This window comes from Nymphalis io, chromosome 10 (genome assembly GCF_905147045.1).
Source record: "Nymphalis io chromosome 10, ilAglIoxx1.1, whole genome shotgun sequence".
Classification (NCBI taxonomy): domain Eukaryota; kingdom Metazoa; phylum Arthropoda; class Insecta; order Lepidoptera; family Nymphalidae; genus Nymphalis; species Nymphalis io.
The window spans coordinates 3,320,922-3,336,897 of NC_065897.1; the positions used below are offsets into that span (position 1 = coordinate 3,320,922).

A 15,976-nucleotide genomic window follows, 5' to 3' on the forward strand; every position below is an offset into this window, starting at 1 on the left:
AATTACGTACCAACTCAATGTCGCCTTATGGTTTGGGCGAAAAAGGTTCACAGCCTGCCAGTGAATAAATAAAGGTTTAACCATAATTTATACCAATATTATTTTTATAGTTATAAATTTATATATATAAACAATTATTAAAAATTCATTTAATTTTATAAGCTTGGTTAAATAAGTTTTTTGATTAAATAACTTACGTGTTCAGAAAACGGTGTACCATAAAACCACTACCCGATTGTCATACCAATCTTCAAGCAAATGTAAATAATGCAATTGCAAATACAAATGGCAAATAAGTTATTTATTATATATTATATAAGTGTGTATGTATGTCTATCCAATTCAAGGACCTTACTTACATAGGTATAGATAAATAGCAACACATTTGGCAATATCCTATTTTTCTATATACTTATTTATAATATGTATAGAATTTATTTATATTAATTTTTGCTTTAATCTACTCTACGATTGCGATTAACTTCATGTATGCGGAATCAAAGGCAATAATTAGTTTTATATAACTTGATATGCAATGTTATACGCTTAATTTATAAATATAAAATTCTTAAATCATTCCAGTACAAATACTATTGTAATATTTAATTTAAATACAAATGTGGCAAGATTTGAATGTTAACTTTACCTATAAATATTGTTAACGCGGTGTCTTCTTCTTTCGAATGTCAAATCCATGATGACAAAAAGAGAGAAATCAGTGTTTAACTAAGTAAGCTGTAGTTTTTTACTTTCTCACATTACTATTTGGTGTTCTTTAAAAGTATTCTTTAAACTTAAATATATATATTATGCGGAAGGCGGAGGACAGGGAGCTTTGGCGCACCTTGGGAGAGGCCTATGTTCAGCAGTGGACAACGATTGGCTGTTGATTGATTGATTGATATATATTATGTACAAATCTCTAGTACATAAAAGGATTATTCATTAGATTTCTTCTACAATTTTTTTTAATTTATTCTAACGTAATCAAGAATGAACAAATAATATTCTCAACGTTTAAATGTACATACTAATAATTCTTCATTCAAAATTTTAAAGTTGACGAAACAAAAGTAATGATGCAATCGTTACTGGCCACTTTTAAATACTGATGTATTAACTTTAATGTATTTAATCGTCTGACTAATTTTTATGAATAAAAAAAATATATGTTTAAAAATTAAATGTTGTTATTTGTATTTTTATTTTTCGAAATTGTTGCTTTTTAATTCTAAATTGCGTCCGAATAATTTAGACACGAAATATATTTCGTGCACATCAAACATAGTTTACGCACTCTGAGTACTGTGTAGTACGGGTCCAAACCAAGTGTACCACGTAAATTGATACTATGTTAAAAATTATATATAAGAGTTTAAAATATATATTTTCTGTCTAAGATATAAAAAAGAACATAGGCTGTTACGTGAACTTTTACATACCAGACTTATACTTCTTAAACCATTACTTATATAGTACGACAACAATATAATTATTACAACGTTATGATTTTTATAAAAATATCTATTAACCTCAATAAAGGCGGACGTAACACAATCGTAATTCAGAACGCGTTCAATATTTGAATTTGTCAAGAAAGTGTAATTCAAACACGATGAAAAAAAAAAACAAATACATTTGAAATTCGAGCCAATTGTCTTCAAAATGTTTTCATTGAAATTCCTGGCATGTATAAAGTTTTTTTTCCGTATATAACATTGAAGACGGTTATGGGGTAAGTTGAATCGTGACTGCGTTATCGTATAGTTTTCGAAGCGTAGTGCGATTGTAAAGACGCTGCTATCAGCGGTCGCGCCATCCTCAGTACGGATTGTTATTGTATTTTTATACAACTTCGCGTTTGCACAGTTTTGTGAAAATGTACAAAGCACAATCATGTATTTGGATAGTCGCCATAATTATTGGTAAGTATTTTCAAATATATTATTCTGAATTAAATAAACAACCAAATAATGGCGATTTTCTTAAAGAATGGAATTTTTTTTTTGCTTTTTTTTTAAATATTTTATATTCCAAATGCTTTCTATCAAACTATATTAAAGTGCCTAAAATAGGCATATATTGATTATTAAATATATTAAATATATTTTTCAGGTTTTTTTCTGGACAATACGCAAACAGCTTGGCTTAGGTGTTATAAAAGGTAAGTTTTTAGTTTTTTTTTTTTTAAATCAATATTGTTGATAATATATATATTTTTAATAATTACACAAAATAACATCTTAAGCAGTAAAACACATAATTATGTACTGATACATTACTTATTCGTATAGGAACTTTGATTCGCTGGGAAATTATTAGTTTAAGAATTATATCTTAACAGGAAAACGCATTGGGAGACTGACAGTGAAATTTGATTATAGTTCATTTCGCATTAAGAATTTTTGAGAGAATATAAACAACCAACTAACACAAGCCGAATATAGTGATATTAATCTTATAAAAAAAAGAAATATGCTTTTTGTTCCTGTTGATGAAAACAGAAAATAATAACCCAAATCTCATAGAAAATTTACATAATCTTACCTCTGTAAGATTTACGGTTTCAAGACAAGCATAGGCCGCATAACTTTACTATTTTCTGCCCGCGGCTTCGCCCGCGTGTGAGGGGTTTAGATATCCTGTAGGGTATAGGTAATTTTGTAAGGTATCCTTTTCTGAACCCCTGAAAACATGTATGCAAAATTTCATAATGATTGATTCAGTAGATACGACGTGAAAATGTAACAAACTTACTTTCGCATTTATAATACTATTAGGTCCTTATGGGAGAATTATTAGTTGTCTAAAAGGAAATCGGCGAGTTTTTAGGTAAAATTATAATATTTTCCCATGTACATACATATGTATGGATTTTAAATTTTTGTATACAAGATTTGTAGATGTGAGAAAATTTTATTGTATCAAAAAAATCCCTGTAACGATTTACTAACTTTTAGAACAAATTATTATGGAGTATAAAATATTTATCGAAATGGCGATATTCTTCGTAAAAAAATAATAATATTTAAGTATAGAGTTTAAATAAAAATACTTTAAATAAATTTGGGCGTGTTATCTTATGTATCGTTAGTAGTTATCGTGATATTTGTTCGTAATTCTATTGTTATAAATATATCTGGCGATAAAGTATCACAGGGGTTAGGCACTAATGACAAATATGTGAAATAATAATATTGTCTTCTAACTTATAACAATAGGTATATTGTTAAGTGCTACATAAGCTTTATTCTTCGGAATCGACTTAAGTTTTCGGGAACCATCTGATAAATATATATATATATAATTATATTTCATATTGCTTTAAGCAGTATTCTATATGTAATATTTATATGACCCTAAGGTTTATTTTTACGATAATGTTACTTTGCTGATGAAAAGATAATTATTTAAAATTATGATATACTTAGAAAATGTTACATTCCATGGTTCCTATGTTAATGAAGTTTCCGTTTAGTTTAAGAAGGTTTTTTTAATCTGAGAACTCGGGTATTCCTTGGTATGTTTTTCTTTTTTATAACAATATGTATATTTACAATAATTTAGATAATCGTAATAGAATCAGCGACAACTAATGTATAAACACGAAAAGTTAGTAAATTATTATTTAGTCGATACGTCCTGCAAGATATTCATTTATATAATATTTAAACATATACTTTTTCTATTCATAAAGTTATATATTATCGAATATATACAACATAATATAATTGTATTGTAAATATATAATATATAAATTGAACATTAAATAGTTGTCAATGTATTTTATTTGAGAAAGAGAGTAACCAACTTTCTTGCTGGTTTTTATCGGTAGAACTGAGATTCCGAATCGTTGGTAGCTTCACTTTCGATTGAATCCTACTTGTGAAAATATCTTCTATCGACAGTTTTATTTTAATAATTGCTATTCTTTATAGTGTATATATCGTTCAATAATATACATTATTCCGTAACAGCCTGTGAATGTCCCACTGCTGGGCTAAGGGCCTCGTCTCCCTTTTTGAGGAGAAGGTTTGGAGCTTATTCCACCACGCTGCTCCAGTGCGGGTTGGTGGAATACGGTCTATGCATTATTAAAAGAAAATGACACCTAATCTCCGTGATATATTTACGGCAACAATGTTTTTGTTGCTTGTTTATAATAACGAGAATATTAACATCAAGTGATCCCGGGCGAAATCCTAGGAGGGCAATACGAAATATTTTTTTAAATTATTTATTACACTCGATGGTAAGTCATCTCCGTCCATAAACAATGGCGCTGTATATTATCATTCCTTACAGCGTGAATGCGCTATAAATAGTGGGAATTAAGATGATATATCTTGTTCCCGGAGTTACACTAGCACACTCACAAACATGAACACAGCAATACTACGGATTGCTGTTTTGCGGTCGAACATGTGATAAATCAGAACAGAAAATCGAACAAAGTCTTAGTATAGGTTATACTTCATTAGAAGAACTTAGAAGCTTTAGAAGAAGCAGAAGTTAAATCCTCAAGTCCTAATAATATACAGGCATTCATTAATTTAGAACATGATGCCTTGAGCTATTGTTGTACTCTTACCACAAGGTCGAAGAGCCAGAGACGGACCAGTGGCTAGAACACGTGAATCTTAATCGATGATTGTGGGTTCAAACCGTTGCGAGTATCACTGAATACTTCATCTGCTTTAAGTTTATAATTCATCTCTCAAGGAAAATATCATAAAGAAACCGAAGGAGCAGCGTGGTTGAATAAACTCTAAATCTTCTCCTCAAAGTGAGAGTAAATCTCAGCCCAGCAGCAGTAGGACAATTGCAGGTTGTTACTTTTAGCTCAAGGTTTACGGTTAATTATTAGTAATATTAGTTATTGCTTAAAAACAGGCATTGTCAGTATATTTGTATATAAAAATATATGATCTCATTCTTGAATAATATTTAAGAACAAAAAAATGGAAAAAAACTAAATCCAAGTCATGAACATTGATCTTACGTCGTGATCTGTGATAGAAAAAAGCCCTGATTTAAGCAGTATACAATTATGTTCTACGTATTATTACGTAATCAATTTTAAATTTGTATTTTAAGATAGCATAACTGTATCGATTCTCTATTATAAAATCAAAATATTTAATCAAGTGACTCATAAAATTATCATATTAGTATTGAATTAAATATAAAGCTATCACCGGTTCGGAATAAAGATTGTATTGAGAAGAAACTCACTTTTTACTTTTCCACTAATTCACACAGGCATATAAATTAAATACAATTAAATTTATCTTTTATCCTGCATTAAAATCAACGAATACTAACTCGACGTTTTTATACCATCTATATAATATTTTATTGAGTAATACACCTTATTTCATAATGTTTTTCGACAAGATATTCAAAATTGATAGGCCAAGTTAAAAGGCTATGGAATCTTACTATAGAAACATTATTAAATATTATTAGAAGAAAGGTCTACTTTATTATGCTGAAAACTTAGTTTTTATCATAGGTAATGGATAGAAAAACAGAGAAGATGTACAAAACATACTTACAATATTCTAAACCTAATATTATAAAGCTGAAGATTTTGTTTATCTCATACTCTACCTTATATTTTTTGCATTAGATATGACATTTTATGAGAAAGGTTATATAAAATCACTCTACGACCGCCACGTAGGAGTCAGGAGTGGTAACGTTTAATGGATAAGGTTTGGAGCTTCTCCCACCACGCTGTTACCGCCACGGGCTGAGGGATACACCTGTGTTAAATTTTCATTCGACACATACAGGCATCATATAAAAATCTAGTAGTGCTTGCCAAAGTTCGAACCCGTTATCTTCAGTTATTATTCCTTTCTTAATTACTGAAAATAAAAAGTACCGTCTACCCTTCGCGATTATATTATATTTAATAATTAAATTATACATTATATTAACAATTTTAGAAAATATAATAAATGCCTTCTTATATTTCTGAATTCATTCATTAAAGTAAAACAAGACCGCTAAATTATATTTGAAATGATCAGCTGTCCGACAAATTTTAATGAGAAACATAAAAAATATGCAAACGAATGAGATGACAATAATAGAAAGTAGGTTTGTTACGCAATTAACGTTATCAAATTAATTTTAAACGTTATCAAATCGTTAATTTATAGTTTTTTTTACGTAAGAATATATTCACCACATTATATATATTTTCTTATTCATTAATTTTCTCTCTACGTTGACATAATAGGTTATATCTCAATACCGCCTATCAGTTGAGTAGTAGTTAAGCGTAACAAACAAATGAAACTCACTTTCGCATTTATAATATTAGTAAAGATATTTACAAGCCAGTTTAATACATATATCCATAATTGTTGACATGTATGGTTTTCCCCTCTCTTTAGCGTTGTAGCGTCAATTTATTTTATTATTTAATGCTATATATAGCCTGAAACCTTCTGCAATGAAATGAATGTTATATGATTCCTAAAACCAACGCCTTCAACCATATAATATTTACTATTTTATCATTATATTTAAATTTTAACCTCGATGATGACAATAAATTCAAATAGGTAACGGAACTCCGAATTTAATCTTATAATTCAGAACATATTCAATGACGAAAAGATTTTCCTCGAACACCAATGACCCGAGCGATTAAGTCACGGAGCCCCTATCATAACAGCCTTAGTGTTTCATCACCAAGGTCTTCTAAGTGGATTAATGATCCCATTCATATTATTTATTATGGAAAACGGTAAAGGTTTACACGTAATCGTCTTGTAAAAAATACATATGACCGCTTTCTTTTCAATCTATTGACTCCGATTATTTACTTGTCACGTAACGTACCGGTTTTTCGTTTCCACGCATAACAGACAGTGTTATGTATTCAATTTCGCGTTCCTAACAGGGACAACGTGATGAGACCTTGATAAATAAAACTGTTCGATGGTTAATGTGGCAATTCAGACTCGGTAATGTTTGATACGAGGTCTCCGTTTAATTGGAGACAATAAAATTTATTTCAACCATTACGTTTTTTTCAAACGCATATTAAGATAATAATTTGTTGCCATGGTTATTTAAATTGTTTTTTTTTATATATATAAAAATACCTTCTTCTTTAGTTCTAGTACATTGAATGAATAGCAAAACGCGTGGCTTTGCCAACGTGGAATTAAGTTTGTGGCGAAAATCATTTCAAATTATCCATTTTAAAGTACATAATGCCTATTTGACTTATCATGTACACGTGACCGGTGATTCAGAAATAGCCAAATTAACTTAAAAAGAATCAGTCATTTTGAAATCACGGACAGACACTTTATTTTTATTAATATATATAGATTTTACTTTTAAACATGCCCGCATGATGTACATTTCCAAGCAGTCATTATAATAGAGATATTATGATTAATTATTTTACGTGTAATACAATTCTATTTTTCTTAATTTGTTTTGCTTCATTATTTGTGGCTTATTTATTAGCCCAGATGTTCTGCGCCAGTTATCTTCCTAATATTTATAATAAACATATAACGTATCCTAACGTTTGTAAGTTAATATTTAGATTTTAATATTAAAATGAATTGCGATTTACTGAAAGTCAAAGTGAAATATGATAATCAAAATAAATAAGAATTAAATGTATATATCATTACCCTCTATTTGTTTCTAAGTCAACCCTTAAACCCATGTGAATCCGGAACGGGTAGCTTGTATAAAATGATATTGAAAACAATTATTTAATTCTAAGAAGTAAATTGAGTATTTTCGATTCGAATAAACTTAGATTAATAACTTCCTGTTGCGTATTTTTTTTACATTGAAGAGTAAATTGTTTTTTTTTTTACATTTAATATTCAATAAAAACAATAGCTGGGTGTTTTTTTGAAAATTCTAAATTAATATGCTAGACGATTGCAGTAGCAAATGGCTTTGAATCAAGATATAAAGCTTATTGAATTATTTTTTGGACAACAAAGATACAATATGGACGGAACATATTTTAACTATAAATCAAGTAACAAGAATGAGTACGTTTTAAATAAATTAATACAAATGAGTACGTATTGAATCGCTTTATTTAGTTATGTTATTCTATTCTGACCGATTTCGGCCATGGCAGCCAATCTTAAAGCAGACTACGCGAACTTTACGTGCTTTTCATGGGTCGGTGAGCTGCTACTGAAAAATTTCCTACCGAAAACCCAATTACTTTTTACAGTCCCAACCTGGGTTTCGAACCCAGGGCCTCGGGATGTCTTTATCAAGGCGCTAGACCAATGAAGCAATCGAAAAGAAGTAAAAGGTTAATATAATTGATGAATCATCGTAACTACTAATACAATAAATTCCAAACTGTATTTCTTTTTTAAGCTTTCACGACTTATCTACTTATCAGGAAATTTTCCTTAGACATTATCAGGGCTATAGAAAACGAGATATATATATGCTTTATAATATATTATAATTTTTAAATTTTATTTTTATAAAATAGCTAATAAACAAAGGAACCAAAATCACTTTACAGTCAAATCCTGGTAAACAACAAACAGGTAAATCCTGAGATTAACGCATACAAACAATCAAATTCTTTACCTTTATATATATATATATATATATATATATATATATAGCTTAATCGATGCAGCCTTATACAAATGTCACAACAAAAACACGATAACATTAAGTTATTAATCATAAAATATATAAGTAATTTCAAAATGCAATTTGCGATTTCAAGCTCTAATTGAATAAAGTAAAATCGTGTTTTTCGCAATTAATAGACATTAAACACATTGCTGTTATTAACCATCCTCTTGCGTATTGTTTCTTTGTATATACATATATATTTTTCACCAATAAAAATATTGGAGAAGTATAATGAGAAATATATTTAGCTGTATAATTTATTTTATTTCATTAAGGTGCAAATATTATACAGTACTCTACTCTTAAACGATAGATAAAAAATACAAAAACAAAAATATATCAAGTAAGCACTAAGTTAACAAATAAAATAATAAAAAAAAAACATCAACATCGAAGGACCGACAATGATTTCTTAAATACTATTAGGCAAATTAAAATTCATTATCTCAAAGAAACTAATTATTTTACTCCATATTTATTTATAATATGCTTTCTTTTATTAGAAATTATTCGAATTACCACGAATTTTCACGTTTCACATTATTGGAAGTCCCGTAATGCCAACATTATTTTATCTATGCATTTTTGTAGTTTTAACTAGCAACTGGTCGTGTCATTACAGCCAAGTTAAGACATTACGACTCACAAGTCGCCATTGTACATTCACGATACTATTTCGAAAACCTTCACGCACGCGCCAACGACAATTGGCCAAATTTTCCACTCAATCGCATTAACATAGCGCAAACCTATATAATATGAACATAATCATTATTTTTTTATATACAGAATTATAATATAAATAACTGATACTTTCGGCTACATAAACATAAGGGACGTTATTAATATTCTTATATTAATATTTTTTTTTCTTTCACACATATCCGTAACAGCCTGTGAATGTCCCACTGCTGGGCTAAAGGCCTCCTCTCCTCTTTTTGAGGAGAAGGTTTGGAGCTTATTCCACCACGCTGCTCCAATGCGGGTTGGTGGAATACACATGTGGCAGAATTTCAGTGAAATTAGACACATGCAGGTTTCCTCACGATGTTTTCCTTCACCGTAAAGCACGAGATGAATTATAATCACAAATTAAGCACATGAAAATTCAGTGGTGCTTGCCCGGGTTTGAACCCACGATCATCGGTTAAGATTCACATGTTCTTACCACTGGGCCATCTCGGCTTTCACACATATATCATTTATTTTCACACATATATCATTTAATAATTATTACAACTTCCAGTTCTCTAGACAACTACACTGTGATGTCACTGAATCATCCAACACCGATGATGAACGATCCATGCTTTGACCCAAACCTCCCAACTGTCATCTATACATTTGGGTATAGAGGGAAAACATATGGCCCAGCCACAACTGCAGTACTCAGTAGATACTTGGAAACCAAGAAACGAAATGTTTTACTACTCGATTGGCAGGAAGAAGCTCAGAGCGGAGTTTTGGGTATACCCCTTGGATATGCGTTGTACGCTGTACCGAACGCGAAACGAGTGAGTTCATTTCCATATTATTTAAATATGCAGGGAGTCAATTCTACTAATCTTTAACGATTACGATACGTTCCCGACTCAATTCTAAACGAACTTTGATTATTCTACATCCATTCGGATCACAACCGAACCGATATGATGTTAACATATACCGTTATTTCATAACCAAACGAAATTGTTAACTTTTATACCAACAAGCGATAATTGAATTAAAGAATAGGAAAACGGAGAAACGGTAACGATTACCTTCGGCTAACGAACGTCTTCGATTCGATTGCGATAAAGTGACAATTCGTTTGTAGAATCGACTCCAGGTCAAGAACGACCCGCGTTTAAGAATTTTTAATTAATTAATTTAAATGTTCTGATTCCCATTCAAAACTATGCATGAGTTATTAAATAAAATAAACAGTGACAATCGTTTTGTTTTGAAAAAGAAATAAGAAAATCGGCTAACGTTTTAAAAAGTTCTGTATTTTTCTGTTTGAACGGAATCCTGATGAAAATTAAAACAGTAAATTATTTACTCTTCTTAATCGCATTAAAATAAAATATCAGCATATAAATAAACTTTTCCGCATGTTTTATTAGATTTATTGCGTATAATTTGCATTTTAAAATTTGTTTAATAGTTTGATAGCCGCATCTACGGCTAAATAATTTGTGTTTATTTTCACAATTTCTGTCACACTTGATATATTTTTTTTAACATTTACAGATCGGCCACGAACTCGGCGACGCGCTGGTAACCCTATCGCAAGTCGGTCTGAACATGACTGAAGTTCATCTCGTGGGACATTCCTTGGGGGCTCATATCATGGCATTTGCTGGCAGATGGACTAGAAAAAGGGGACAAGTCATATCCAGGTACAAATAGCTACGAATTGAAGATGAAAAATAATAAGCAACGCCATAATAATAGCCAAATCTCATTTAAATAAAAAGTATTTTAGTGAGACTTGGCTACCAACATACTTCTTTTATTACAACCGGAAACCTCAAGACACTTTAATATAAATAATAATTCAATGGCTTGGCCTCAAGTTGAATAAAATTTGACCATAAGCTTGTGATAGTTTTTTAAATGAAAGTCATTTTTGCGAATAGGACATTCTTTTATGTTTGAATATGCGTAATTAATTATATGCATAATTTTAGGTGCGTTCCGTTTTATCATAAGATATTAACATTCATGTATAAACGCAAACAAATATAAAAAATAATATTTTCAGGATCACAGGTCTAGATCCAGCGCGTGCTCTATTTGAAGGTACATTCGCGATACAGACCGGCTTGGACCGCACCTGTGCTAAGTTTGTTGATATTATCCATACGAACCCTGGATCGTACGGGACCAGTAAGTCAACTGGCACTGTCGACCTGTGGCCGAACTATTCACCCGATGACGGCATGCAGCCCGGATGTCCCAGCGGGACATTTGATATGTTCACTCCGGAAGGTAATGAATATTTCTTAATTATATAATAATAAAATGACGAGACGGTTGGCGTGGTTGGTAGATAGTAGATAGTAGCCTTTCACGCCGAAGGTTGTTTGTTCGATTCCCACCCAGGACAGACATTTTTGTGCACGACCATGTCTGTTTGTTCTGAGTCTGAGTGTAATTATCTATATAAGTATGTAGTAACAAAAGAAAAGTAGTGTATGTAGTATATCAGTTATCTGGTTTCCATAGCACAAGCTCTGCTTAATTTGGGATCAGACGGTCGTGTGTGAATAATGTCTTAAGATGTTATTATTATCATATTTTGAATTAATAATTGATTAATGTCATAGAAAAATATTTCCAGATCTGTGTAGCCACGATCGCGCGTGGCGATACCTCGTCGAATCCATTAGTTATGGGACAGCGTTCCCAGCAGCGGCAGCTGAGAACTACAACGCATGGCTCGCTATGGAAACCGCACCAGCTATCACAAATTATATGGGAGATTTAACTAATACAAAGTAAGTTAATGTAAAAACATCTCGAGACACTATACATATCATATTACATTTATTATCTATAAATACTATAGAAACAGCTAGTCTAACCTTAGTCGGTCTTGTAGCTTACGAGGCTGACAAATTTAAATAGCTGAGCTGGGAGTCATAAAGTTTTTAATATTAAAATTCCGTGTCCCGAAAAAGACGTGAATATGTTTGATGTACACGACCTCTCCCGATTGTGTTAGATTGCCATCCCATAGGATTATCAGAGTGCACCCGTTTTTTTTGTGCACGATTACATCTCCAGATCAGTTTGAATAGCCTTGAGAATGGCCGCCATGGCCGAATTTCGATCAGATATATAGACTTATAGACATACATTCTACATACTAAACAGCTAAATACGTCATATTTAATTTGATTACGTAAATTTTAACTACGTTAGTACGTTATGGAATTGTATTGTTTTACTTACAAAATAAATCACTTACATACATAAGAATTATTGACAAGAATATGTAATATTAATATGTGTTTGTACAAAAATCAAAATTAAAAATAGCTACTATATGACTCTTTTATTATTTTCAAAACTATAAATTGAATTTTAAAGAAATCTATATTTTGTGTGTTTTGTAAACTATTAATTTTTTGTTTCGTTATCTGACGTTACATGATAATAACATCTTTACCGAATATTTTATATACAAATAAAAAAATATCTATTTAAAAAAATTAAAATTTATAACAAAACTAAAATAATATATTTTTCGGTTTATAGACATTTATTTCTCATAAAGAATACAAAAAATTCACTTAAAATGAGAAATATACAATTTTTTACGTTAATTTAAGTTAAAAATAAAGATAGTGTCTCGGATACAGTAAATTAAAGTAGTTAACAATTTTTATATATATAATCATTCGTTCTTCATTCGTTTACTGAACGTTCTTGGTCGAGACCTTAATATACAATTTTATATTATAAATACAATTTCCTTACATATGAAATTGGCGTTTTGTGCGGGAGGAATATAAAGTTTTTTTTTTTTGTAAAATATATTCAATTAATCAAAGTATGCACCGTTATTATCTATGAACTTTTGCCATCTCATAGGTAGTTCATTGATCCCTTTACTAAAAAAACCATGGGGGCGAGAACCAAAAAACTCTTTGAAGGCGGTTTGGGCTGCCGCATCGGAGTTGAATTTTTTCCTTGTAAGAAGTTGTCCAAATTCCGGAAAAAATGGTAATCTGTTGCAGCAAGGTTCGGGGTGTACGGTGATTGTCGCAGACATTCCAATTGTAGCTCATCTAACTTAGTGGTTGTTTGTTGTACAGTGTGTGGTCTTGCGTTGTCGTGAAGCAGCAGTGGCCTAAAGCGACCAATATCGGTTGTTTAGCAGCTAGTTCTTCAATCATGATCATTCTTCATCATCAGATTTTAGAAAGCTGTAGTGAACTGGTGGTAGGGCTTTGTACAAGCTCGTCTGGGTAGGTACCACCCACTCATCAGATATTCTACCGCAAAACAACAGTACTTTGTATTATTGTGTTCCGGTTTGAAGTGTGAGTGACCCAGTGTAATTACAGGCACATGGGACAAATCTCAGTTCCCAAGGTTGGTGGCGCATTGGCTATGTAAGCGATGGTTGAAATTTCTTACAATGCCAATGTCTAAGGGCGTTTAGTGACCACTAACCATCAGGTGGCCCATATGATCGTTCGCCTTCCTATTCTATAAAAAAGAAGAAAAAAAGACACCGGCGCTAGTCCACCAAACACATACAAGTAACTTTTTCTGAGTCAATTTTCGTTTAGGGTAGGATTTGGCTTCAGCCATTGCGACGAGCGCTTCCGATTATCGTACAGTATACACTTTTAATCACAAGTAATGATTCGGTTAAGCAAAGTCGGTTAAGCAAAGTATCACAGCAGTCGACGCGTGTTAGCAAGTTCGATTCACTCAATTCATGAGGTACCCTATATCGTTCAAGTTTTTTTACTTTCCCGATTTGCTTCAAGTGGATTAATACAGTTTTATCACTTACCCCGAAGCCTACAGCTATCTCTATAGTGCTTCTTCATTTTCCACTTTGGTCTCCGACCGTCCACGGGGTTGGTTCTGAAGGTCGAAATTTCCAGAACGAAAACGTTGAAACCAAAAACGTACCGTGCTTTCTTTTGCGACACCAGCGCCGTACACATCATTAATCCTTCGAGTTGTTTCTGCAGCACTAGTCCCACGGTAGAACTCGTACTCGTAAATATACCGATATTTCATGTTTTCCATTGTGCGGTAATAAGCGACGCCAAAGAAAAAAATATTGAGGAAAAAACAAATAAATGACTTTCAAAACTCAAATGTACCAGCTAAATGAATTTACAAATTTGAATTTGGAATTTTCAACCAAAGAGGAGATATTTCAGATCAAAGTGGTCAGTACGACAAAACGCTAATTTCATATGTAAGGATCTAATAATTATCAGTTCATTGAAAAACGGTGTCTCGAATGTCGGCAAAATGTTTCTGGAACTTTGGAAGTAAAATTAAAGTGGAGTTAAGTAGAATATTGTTGTATTACAAATGTAGATATAATAATCAAGACCTATTTGTAGTGCATAATGTAACGGAGTTATCAGCAAATCACTTGGAATATTTAAAATTACGGTTTGTTTAAATCTACTCCTATTGCGATTGGAATAGACTATATAGATGTTAAAGCATGTAAAGCCGCTGGGTCCTGCGCCTGAACTCTTTCCGGTCATGTCGGATTGCCGTCCTATCGCATTTTGAGAGTTAGGGAATAGAGAGTGCACCTGTGTTTGCGCAAACACTTTTGCACTATAATATCTCCTGCGCAGTTGGCTAATCTGAGATTGACCGCCGTGGCTGAAATCGGTCTGGAGGACATTATTATTTATTATTATTATAAATGTTAAGAAGTTTCATTAATATCACAGAGTTGCACGCGTATTATTGTTTTTTTAATATATTTATAGAAACTAAGTATGTAACTGTTATTTTAATATATCCAGAGCCCGTGGAAACTATTTTCTCACGACGAATCAACAAACACCGTTTAGCAAAGGATCGTCCGGGATGATGCCGGACCAATCGAGAAGACGACGCAACTCAGCAAATTCAGCGCTCTCCGTTATTTTCAAACTCTTGAGATAAAACGTTAATACCAAAAATTCATAAAAAATATATTTTAAAACAGCGAATTCATCGTTTTTTATATGTTCTTAGAAAACATCATATTGCTAAAAAATTATAACTCTCAAAGTATGCAAATTAAAACAGTAAAAGATTATTGACATTAACTTTTTGCAACAAAAATAATAAAATTACAAACTGAAATAAAATTCCAATGTAATTTTAAAATATTACAGTAGGAAGACAAAAAATATATTTCATACATTAGAATGTAAAATCAGTTGAGAGTCGTAATTATTAGTGTGCTTCTTTAAAAAGCACTGTTTCTTGCATTTATAAATTAGCATAGTATAATCTAGTTATTTAAGCATAATATTGTATTAAAATAGTCCTCAAAGTTAACAAGGGACGAAAAAGTTATTGTGATTAGTTTTAAATTAGACAGATAATAAAATAATGGAATAAATCCACTTATGGTGCCTAATTTTTTTTTTTTAATAATCTTTAATCTGTCAATATGTGGAATTTGAGATTAATTTCGCGCCGTTAACGATGATAAGGTGACGCGCGCGCTGTTTATTTTATTATAATAATATGAAATTAGCATTTCGGAAATATTATTTGTCATTGGCGACTAATGTTAGTCTATGTATTTTTTCCTGTAATCTTCACTATAATTTATTATTTT

General features: G+C 31.3%; 1 protein-coding gene across 2 annotated transcripts; it reads left to right on the forward strand.

Moving 5' to 3' along the window:
- Positions 1–1,780: 1,780 nt before the first annotated feature.
- On the forward strand, positions 1,781–15,414 carry LOC126771328 (phospholipase A1-like). 2 transcript variants are annotated; one of them, XM_050491178.1, is made up of 7 exons: positions 1,781–1,925; positions 2,116–2,164; positions 9,911–10,178; positions 10,897–11,045; positions 11,411–11,637; positions 11,976–12,146; positions 15,168–15,414. In XM_050491178.1, the coding sequence occupies exons 1-6, from the start codon at positions 1,880–1,882 to the stop codon at positions 12,134–12,136; spliced, it is 900 nt and encodes a 299-aa protein (XP_050347135.1). In that variant the 5' UTR covers positions 1,781–1,879; the 3' UTR covers positions 12,137–12,146; positions 15,168–15,414. The 2 variants fall into 2 exon arrangements, with proteins under 2 accessions (XP_050347135.1, XP_050347134.1); XM_050491177.1 differs by having other exon boundaries at positions 11,990–12,146.
- Positions 15,415–15,976: the final 562 nt, after the last annotated feature.